Source organism: Gekko japonicus, unplaced genomic scaffold, assembly GCF_001447785.1.
Source record: "Gekko japonicus isolate JY-2015 unplaced genomic scaffold, Gekko_japonicus_V1.1 scaffold2530, whole genome shotgun sequence".
Taxonomy (NCBI): Eukaryota; Metazoa; Chordata; class Lepidosauria; order Squamata; family Gekkonidae; genus Gekko; species Gekko japonicus.
The window spans coordinates 49455-59523 of NW_015162027.1; the positions used below are offsets into that span (position 1 = coordinate 49455).

At 52.4% G+C, this 10069-nt stretch overlaps 1 protein-coding gene across 2 annotated transcripts in view; it reads left to right on the top strand.

Moving 5' to 3' along the window:
* The first annotated feature begins 6 nt into the window (after positions 1-6).
* The window catches only part of LOC107105530 (semaphorin-3F-like), a 38752-nt gene continuing 28689 nt past the window's right edge, over positions 7-10069 (top strand). For both annotated transcript variants that reach the window (XM_015405525.1, XM_015405526.1), the window contains exons 1-5: positions 7-80; positions 460-553; positions 2167-2286; positions 5580-5719; positions 8765-8879. In XM_015405525.1, the coding sequence (XP_015261011.1) occupies positions 475-553; positions 2167-2286; positions 5580-5719; positions 8765-8879 (454 nt within the window). In that variant the 5' untranslated portion in view covers positions 7-80; positions 460-474. The remainder of the gene's footprint in view (positions 81-459; positions 554-2166; positions 2287-5579; positions 5720-8764; positions 8880-10069) is intronic.

Consider the following 10069-nt stretch of genomic DNA (forward strand, 5'->3'; position numbering starts at 1 on the left):
ACCGCACCCATCTCTACGCCTGTGGAACAAGTGCCTACCATCCGGTCTGTGCCCTCATCAACCGTGGATGGCGCTCCGAAGTAAGCAGGGACGCCAGGAGGCGGGTTGATGAAGGAAACTGGGCTTGGGTTGCCGACTCTGGAGGTTCCGGGGACAGAGGCTGGGAAGGGCGGGGTTTGGGGAGGGGAGGGTCCTCAGCAAGGCACGGTGCCCTCACGCCCACCCTCCAAAGCAGCCATTTTCTCCAGGGAACCGATCTTGATCGTCTTGCGATCCGTTGTGATAGCGGGAGATCTCCTGGCCCCACCTGGAGGTTGGCAACCCTAGACCAGGCCCAGAGGCCACAGGGGGTGGGGCTGTCCCCAGTCGAGGGAGGGAGTTGGGGTCTGGCTGGCTTGACCTCTGCGTGAGTTCCCGCACGAATGCCCATACTCTCTCCTCTCTTCTCCTCTCTGCAAGGAGTACCTCTTCCGAATGGTGCCTCGATCGGTGGAACCAGGAAAGGGGAAATGCCCTTACGACCCACGGCAGAGCAGCATGGCCGTCCTTGTTAGTAAGTGCCCTGGGGGGAGGGCCTGTGGCCCTGAGTGCAAATCCCTCACTGTTCACAAAGTCTGCATATTTTGCAGATATGGGTCTGGTCACAGTAACACATAACAACATCCACGGGATACCTTTTTATCAGTAGTGGTGGTGGGAAAGGGCCGTCAAGTCACAGCTGAAAGACGGTGACCCCGTAGAGCTTTCAAGGCAAGACACGAGCAGAGGGCTTGCCACTGCCTGCCTCTGCGTAGCAACCCTGGGCTTCCTTGGTGGTCTCCCATCCAAGTACTAACCAGGGCTGTTGGATCAGGCCTATGGCCCATCCAGTCCAATACTCTGTGTCACACAGTGGCCCGAACCCAGGGGCCATCAGGAGGCCCCCCAGTGGGGCCAGAACTCCAGAAGCCCTCCCACTCTTGCCCCCCCAACACGAAGAACACAGAGCGTCACTGCCCCAGACATAGCATCCATCTATAGGTAAAGGTAAAGGTTTCCCTTGCTCGAAAGCCAGTCGATTCCAACTCTAGGGATGCAGTGCTCATCTCCGTTTCCAAGCCGAAGAGCCGGCGCTCTGCGAAGACATTTCCGTGCTCATGTGGCCAGGATGACTACATGCCGAGGCACACAGAACACTGTTACCTTCTCACCGAAGCGGTACCTATTGATCTCCTTGAAATGTCTTGCTTTCGAACTGCTAGGTTGGCAGGCGCTGGGGCTAGAGAAGGGAGCTCAGTCCGTCATGCGGCACTCGGGTCTTGAACTGCTGAACTACTGACCTTCTGGTCTGCAGCTTTATCGTCTTAACCACTGAGCCACCGCAGCTATACCTTGGGGCTAAGATCCACTGATGGACCTCTGTCCATATGTTTATCCAGTCCCCTCTGGAAGCTGTCTATGCTTGTAGCCGCCACCGCATCCTGTGGCCGTGAACTCCACGTGTTCATTACTCTTTGGGTGAAGAAGTGCTTCCTTTGTTCTGTTCTAGTCTACTGCTCGTTAATTTCTGCCTGATAAACTGGAGAACGGCTGTCATTTCTGAGCCACCTGAACACCACCCCTCGGTGTTGGCAACCCAGGGCTGGCAGAGTAAGGCCGTTTCCTATACCTAAGAACATAAGAACATAAGAGATGCCAATGTTGGATCAGACCAAAGGCCCATCCAGTCCAACACTCTGTATCACACAGTGGCCAGAAATACCAGGTGCCATCAGGAGGTCCACCAGTGGGGCCAGGACATTAGAAGCCCTCCCACTGTTGACCCCCCCAAGCACCAAGATGACAGAGCATCACTTGCCCCAGAGCCCCTATCTGTACCTTGTGGCTAAGAGCCACTGATGGACCTCTGCTCCATATGCTTATCTAATTCCCTTTTGAAGCCGTCCATGCTTGTAGCCACCACCACTTCCTGTGGCAGTGAATTCCAAGTGTTAATCACTCTTTGGGTGAAGAAGTACTTCCTTTTTATCCGTTCTAACCCGACCACTCAGCAATTTCATGGAGTGCCCACGAGTACCTGGTGCAGTATCATTTTGCAAGCCCATTTGTTCCTCCTGCCGCTACCTCATTTTTGTGCCCACGTAACACTTGACTCTCCGTGACTCTCTTTCCTCCTCTACTACCCAGATACCACTCTGTACGCCGGTGTGCATGTGGATTTCATGGGCACTGATGCGGCTCTGTTCCGTACCATGGGGCCCCGACCAGCTGTGCGCACGGAGCAGCACGATTCCCGTTGGCTCTACGGTAGGACTGCTTGATGGCCAGGTGTTCCCCCCGGGGCCGAATGGCAGGGATGTTAACTGCTGCGCGAGTCCATCAACGTTAGAACCATAATAGAGAATTCTGTGTCTGTTTAAGTAACTTTGAACAAGCTGTTTGGTTGCCTTTGAAACATTATTTGTTTGTTTGTTTGTTTATTATCAGATTATACCCCGCCCTCCCTGCAAAGCAGGCTCAGGGCGGCTTCCATAAAAACATAAATACAGCTTAAAATCATACAAATATTTAAACACACAAGTAAAAACAATATGAACACAAAGTGCTGGCAGCAGTTAAGATGAGCCTCGATAGTATACTGTCAGAATGAATTTCCACCGCCCAGATATTCTCCAATGTTGCTGCTCATCATCAACTGGATGTTGGAACCATGGGCCAGAGCTCTGCAGTAGCGGCGGCCCCTAATTAAATGCCTGGCGGAAGAGCTCTGTCTTGCAGGCCCTGCAGAACTGCGAAAGGTCCCGCGGGGCCCTAATCTCCTCCAGGAGCTTGTTCCACCAGGTAGGGGCCGCCACCGAGAAGGCCCTGGCCCTGGTAATAGCTAGTTTGGCCTCCCTCGGGCCAGGGAGGGTCAACCAATTTTGAGACCCAGACCGTAGTGCTCTCTGAGGTATATACAGGGAAAGGCGGTCCCGTAGGTATGTCGGACCCTGGCCATATAGAGCTTTAAAGGTAAGAACCAGCACCTTGAAGCGGATTCGGTACGCTATTGGCAGCCAGTGCAGTGTCCTCCGCGCAGGTTGGATGTGCTCCCATCTAGGGAGGCCCATCAACAGCCTGGCCGCGGCATTCTGCACTAGTTGCAGCTTCCGGATCCGCAACAAGGGCAGCCCCATGTAGATAGCGTTACAGTAGTCTGTTGTAGCAGTTGTATTGTGGTGCAGGCTTTCATGGGGTAGAACCGTCGGAAGGCTAGAATTTGCCAAAGCCTGATAGCAGGAAATGCTGTCAAATGGAAGCCGACTTTCAGTGATCCCGTAGGGTTCTCAAGGCAAGAGACGGACAGAGGTGGTTTGCCGTTGCCGGCCTCTGCGTAGCAACCCTGCCCTTCTTTGGTGGTCTCCCAACCCAGTACTAACCAAAGCCGACCCTGCTAAGCTCCGAGATCTGATGAGATTGGGCTAACTTGGGCCGTTCTAGGTCAAGGCGAGAGATGTTCAGAGGTGGTTTGGGCCATTGCTTGCCTCTGCGTAGCACCCCTGGATGCCCTTGGTGGTCTCCCGTCCAACTATTAACCAGAGCCAACCCTGCTTAGTCTCTGAGATCTGGCGAGATCCAGCTAGCCTGGGCCCTCCAGGTAAGGGCAGAGACAGAAAGAGGTGGTTTCGGCCATTGCCTGCCTCTGCGTAGCAACCCTGGATGCCCTTGGTGGTCTCTGATCCAACTATTAACCAGGGCAGACCCTGCTTAGCATCTGAGGTCAGGGTAGCCTGGGCCATACAGGTCAGGGCCTCCAAAAGCCTAGTGAAGGTAAAGGTGAAGGTTTCCCTCGCTCGAAAGCCAGTCGAATCTGACTCTAGGGATGCGCTGCTTATCTCCGTTTCCAAGCCGAAGAGCCAGCGCTGTCCGAAGACATCTCCGTGGTCATGTGGCTGGCATGACTAAACACCAAGGCGCACGGAACGCTGCTACCTTCCCACCGAAGCGGTACTTCTTTATCTCCTTGCAATTTCTTGCTTTTGAACTGCTAGGTTGGCAGGAGACGCTACAGTAAATTTGATAGTTCTTGAGATGCCACCACTCTCTCTCTCTCTCTCTCTCTCTCTCTCTCTCTCCTCTCTTGCTGCGTACCATTACCAGGGCCACGTTTCTGGAATTTCCCTTCTGTAAGTTGCTTTTTTTAAAAAAGTGAAGTAAGAGGGGAACTGCGGACTGAATGGGGTGTGGATGGAGGGGCAAGGGTTGCCATCTCTGGGCTGGGAAATTCCTGGAGATTTGGGAGGTGGAACCTGGGGAGGGTGGGGTTTAGGGAGGGGAGGGATCTCCGTGGGGCATAATGCCATAGAGCCCACCCTCCAAAACACCCGTTTTCTCCTGGGGATTCCTGCAGTCGAGATCAGTTGTAGTTCTGGGAGATCTCCAGTCTCCGCCTGGAGGCTGGCAACCACAGCAGGGGCTGTTGGGTTAGCAGTCAGGGAATGCCAGTTCAGTGAACATGTGGGGTTTTTTATTTGTGTCGTGGTTAAGTGCACGGACTCTAATCCGGGAGGACCGGGTTTGATTCCACACTCCTCCACTTGCACCTGGCTGGATGACCTTGGGCAAGCTGTAGTTCTGATAAGAGCTGTCCTTGAAAAAGAGCAGTTTCTGTCAAGAGCTCTCTCAGCCCCACCTACCTCACAGGGTGTCTGTGGTGGGGAGGGGAAGGGAAAGGAAAGGAGTTTGTAAGCCGCTCTGAGACTCCTTTGGGTAGTGAAGGGCGGGGTATCAGTCCAATCTCTTCTTCTTCTTTTACCTCACAGGGTGTCTGTTGTGGCGAGGGGAAAGGAAAGGAGATTGTAAGCCGCTCTGAGACACCTTTGGGTAGTGAAGGGTGGGGTATAAATCCAATCTCTTCTTCTTTTTCTTTTACCTCACAGGGTGTCTGTTGTGGGGAGGGGAAGGGAAAGGAGTCTGTAAGCCGCTCTGAGACTCCTTTGGGTAGTGAAGGGTGGGGTATAAATCCAATCTCTAGCAGCTCACAAAGTAGAATATTTGCTCACAGAGCTCCGTAGCTTTGAGGGAGCACTGGCTACTGGCATTAACGTTGTGAGCGAGCGATTTGGCCACTGCATCAGTTAGTTTGCTCTGGAGCCATCCCTTCCTGAGCTAAGACAAAAATGTGTGAGCCGGAGGCTAAAAAACTGTGAGCTGGCTCACACTAACTCAGCTTAGAGGGAACGCTGACTGGGTATCCCCAGACCTCCAGACCGCAGAGATCAGTTCCCCTGGAGAAAAAGGCTGCTTTGAAGGGTGGACTCTGTGGCATTGCACTCCACCGAGGTCCCCATCCTCCCTGGGCTCCATCCCCAAATCTCCAGGAGTTTCCCAACCTGGATCTGGCAACCCGACCCTCCATCCCTTGCGGGTAGCTGGGACTGGGGGACCCGGCAACCCAAGTTGTTAGTGTACGTTTAACTTACCCGCTTATTCATGGTTTGGGCTTGGTGTGTGGGAGGGACCCTGGACAGGCGCTGGCCCGACGTTTTTCTCCAGCACCACCAAGTGGTGAACCGAAGTAACACCCTCTCTTTCTCCCTCTCTCTCTCTCTCTGCCCCAGATCCTGTCTTCCTCCACGCCCAGGTCATTCCCGATAGCTCCGACCACAACGATGACAAGCTGTATTTCTTGTTCCGCGAGAAAGCTCTGGAGGGGGCCGTGGGGCCCGCCGTGCTCGCTCGGGTGGGACGGGTTTGCCTGGTGAGCGGGGATCCCGCGGGGGGTGGGGATGTGTGTTCAGGTCTTTCCTTGAGGCAACGGTCTCCCGTCTGAGGAAGATGGCGGCTGTGGTCTTCCGTCTGAGGAAGATGGCGGCTGTGGTGAAGCCAGCGTGTGGTAGGGTGGCCAGGTCCCCCCCCCCCAGCCACCAGCAGGGGATGGTGGGATAGGGTTTATTTAAACGATCAAACAAATGACTATCCCGTATAGCAAATACAAATAAGATCACAGGATTGGATCTGATGGAATGTTTCCACAGTCGGAAGGATTTCCGCCTTCGCAGCACGATTTTCTTGGGGGGGCCTCTCCTGCTGCACCCCAAAATGGCCCCTTCAAACTATTCCTGAGGGTCCCGTGTCCCCTAGAAAGAGCTGGGGGGCTGCAGAGGAAGGGGGGAGATGAGTAAGTCATGATTTTATAGGCGGAAATCCCTCCTGTCTGCGGAACTGCGCTGTTGGATCCTAGCTGCCGAATCCCTACGAACACCCTCTGAAATAAATGTACCTCCTGAGGAAGGGAAGAGATCTTTCGCACTGCCAAGAGGCACTCGTTCCATAGTTGTGGGGCAGGCCCCAAGAAAGTTCAGGTCGTGGGGCTGAGAGAGTTCTTTTGAGGACTGCTCTTGAGAGAACAGCTCTGGGAGAACTTGTGAACTGACCCAAGGTCACCCAGCTGGCTGCATGTAGAGGAGTGGGGGGTTTATTTATTTCTTCACATTTATAGCCTGCCCTTCCCAGAAGCGGGCTCAGGGTGGGTAACAACATATCATTTATACAAAATATATTAGTGAATGTAATAACATTAAAATGTGAAACATCATAATAAATATTAAAATGGTGGTCATAGCTAATAACATTTTTTTTTTCTGGTTGTGGGAGGTTCCTGGCCATAGCCAGTGGTTGTTAACAGAGGGACAAACGGCTCACGGAGGCCATGTATGGGCGTCCGCTGCCTGAGCCAAAGGCCTGGCGGAAGAGCTCCGTCTTGCAGGCCCTGCGGAATTGAAGCAGATCCCGCCAGGCCCTGATCTCAATGGGGAACTTGTTCCACCAGGCAGGGGCCAGGGCGGAAAAGGCCCTGGCCCTGGTCGAGGCAATCAAACCTAGTTCTCCCAGATTAGAGTCCGCAGTCTTTTTTTTTTTTACTACCCCATGGAGGGGTAGAGTTTTATTTAAAAAATTTCAAAACCATACAAACAGTAAAGACAAACAAACATAGAATGGGGGTAATTCTTCTCAGATGATACAGTTCTTATGCCAACATTTAACATAATACATATTAAGATGACATGAGTAATTAAAGCTAGATTCTAATAAACTGGGCTACATCATCTATTTCTTCGCATATTTGCAGCTATCTACCTGTTCATAACGCATTGTAACTATTATAAGCAAATATAAAATCCAGACCAAGTGTTCTGAAATGTAGAGTCTGATCATCCTTTCATCAATAAAGTCAATTTATCCAGTTCAGCCGCTTCCAACAGTTTGTCTACATATTCTTGTTTCGTGGGGACCTCAGGTGATTTCCAGTACTTTGCATCTAAAATCCTTGCAGTTGTAGTAGAGTACTTCATCAAATAACGGTCGTCTTTTCTAGATCCATCCGGCAAGATGTTTAATAATAAAACCTCGGGTGTAAATGGAATAGAAGTGTCTAATACCTTTTGTATCAATTCACGCACCAACACCCAATATTTTCTTAGAGTCCGCAGTCTTAACTGCTGCACCAAAGTGATCATGTCAGATCTTGGAAGCTAAGCTGGGTCGGTCATGGTCAGTATTCGGATGGACCACCATGGAATGACAGGCTCGCTGATATGCAGAGACAGGCAATGGCAAACCACCTCTAAATGTCTCTTGCCTTGAGAACTCTATGGGGTTGGGGGGGACGGGACGACACTACCTGCCTCGTGAAGGCAGATGAAAGTGCAGCTTCAAGCAAAGACTGGGCAGCCATCTAGCTTTGGAACTTCTGCATGGAGCCTCGGGGGGGGGGATGGAGTAGATCAGGGGGAGGCCAAACTTGCTTTAATGCAAGAGCCACACAGAATGACTGTGAGCTGGCTCACACTAACTCAGCTTAGAGGGAACAGTGGTTGCTATCTGCCTCAAGCAAAGACTGGGCAGCCATCTAGCTTCGGATCTTCTGCATGGAGCCTCGCGGGGGGGGGATGGAGTAGATCAGGGGGAGGCCAAACTTGCTTTAATGCAAGAGCCACACAGAATAAACAGATGTTTGAGAGCCGCAAGACACGAACAAACATTACACGTTTTCATTGGGAAATACACAGACTTGCTTTTTATTAACGTTAAACGAGACTGCCAAAAATAATAACAAAAGGGGTAAAAGCAGATCTTGATGATGGTATTTATTCGTCCAATGATATTTATTTGTTTGCGGACGATACTTAGCTTCCCCTGCCGGGAGCCGCACAAGAGGTGTGAAAGAGCCGCATGCGGGTCCTGAGCCACAGTTTGGCCACCCCTGGAATAGATTGACCTCCACGACTCCTTTCCAGCTCTAGACCCAGTCCTAATCCAAATAGTACAGGCTAGCCCGATCTCATCAGATCTCGGAAGCTAAGCAGGGTCGGCCTTGGCAAGGAATTGGAAGGGCGGCCTCCAAGGACACAGAGGCAGGCAATGGCAAACCACCTCTGAAAACGTCTCTCGCCTTAAAAACAAGTCTAACTCGCCACCTAGTGGTGCCAAACGCTAAAGAGCTAGAACCTCCAGCTGCCAGACAATTTTAGGATCTCCTGGCTCTGCGACACCCAATGCCATGCAATAATTATTTATTATTCATAATTATTAGCTCTAGACCTCTGTGACTCTGCCTCTCCCGTGGTTCAATTTCCACCTTTTATGCCAAACATTCCTTTGCCACCCCCTGCTCCCGGTTTGAAGATGGAGGACTCAGCGCAGATGGATGCTTTGCCTTCCCCACACCCCCGAAGCAGCCCCGCTTTTGGCTGGGAGGGGACACAGACCCTTTGGATGACGGAGCTCTTTGTCCCTTTTCCAGAATGACGATGGGGGGCAGCGTTCCTTGGTGAACAAGTGGACCACGTTCCTGAAAGCCCGGCTGGTCTGCTCTGTGGTTGGAGAAGACGGCGTGGAGACCTTCTTTGACGAGCTCCGTGAGTAGGGGTTACCCACTCAAAAGCTGGGAGATTCCTGGAGATTTGAGGGTGGAGCCTGGGGTTTGGAGGAGGGAAGGGACCTCAGTGGAGTGTAATGCCATAGATTCCACCCTCCAAAGCAACCGTTTTCTCCAGGGGTACTGATCTATGCAGTTGGGGAGGTAGGGTTGCCATAAATGCTCCCCTCTAAGCTGTGGAGTCTTGTGAGCAAAAATTCTACTTTGTGAGCTACCGGCATTAAAGTTGTGAGCGAGCGATTTGGCTGCTGCATACTCCAAAGCCATCCCTTCCTGAGCTAAGACAAAAATCTGCGAGCCGGAGGCTAAAAAACTGTGAGCTCACTCACACTAACTCAGCTTAGAGGGAACACTGGTTGGTCACATCTGGGTTGGGAAATTGCTGGAGATTCGGGGGTGGAGCCTGGGGTTGGGAGGAGGGAGGGACCTCGGTGGGGTCCCATGCCACAGACTCCACCCTCCAAAGCAGCCATTTTCTCCAGCGGAACTGATCTGTGCAGTCAGGAGGTGGGGTTGGGAGATTCCTGGAGATTTGTGGGTGGAGCCTGGGGAGGGGAGGGGCCTCAGCAGGGTATAATGCCATAGAGTCCACCCTCCAGAGCAGCCGTTTTTAACTAATGTCTGTCGTCTGGAGACCTGTTATAATGCCAGGAGATCTCCAGATCCAACCTGTGTGTGTAAGGCCCTGTCTTCAGAACAGGAGGGAGAAGAAATTTGCTCTTGGAGGGCGGGGGACTTCAGGCAACGGGCAGCGAATGTATTCCTGACCAGAGCAGGGAGATGAAGAACCAGGGCGAAGGTTTGGACTCCAGCCGTGTGGAAGATGTTTGGTTTAGTGAAGGTGGGGGAGGGATTGGAATCGGGATTCCGTCTCCAGGACTCGATGGAGGTTTAGGCTTAATGGCTTCAAGCAGGCCGTTGAGGTAGCTGGGAGGGAGCGTGCAGAGGCTTGGGCCTAGGCTGGGGTGGGTCATTCCTGTCCACACGCCACAAGACATGTCTCCTTTCGTGTGTCCCTAGATCAGGGGTGGCCAAACTGTGGCTCTTTCATGCATATTGTGCTGCTCCCAGCAGGGCGGCTGGGGAAGCGAAGGGGAGGCATGCTTTTCCTTCCTTCCTTCCTTCCTTCCTTCCTTCCTTCCTTCCTTCCTTCCTTCCTTCCTTCCTTCC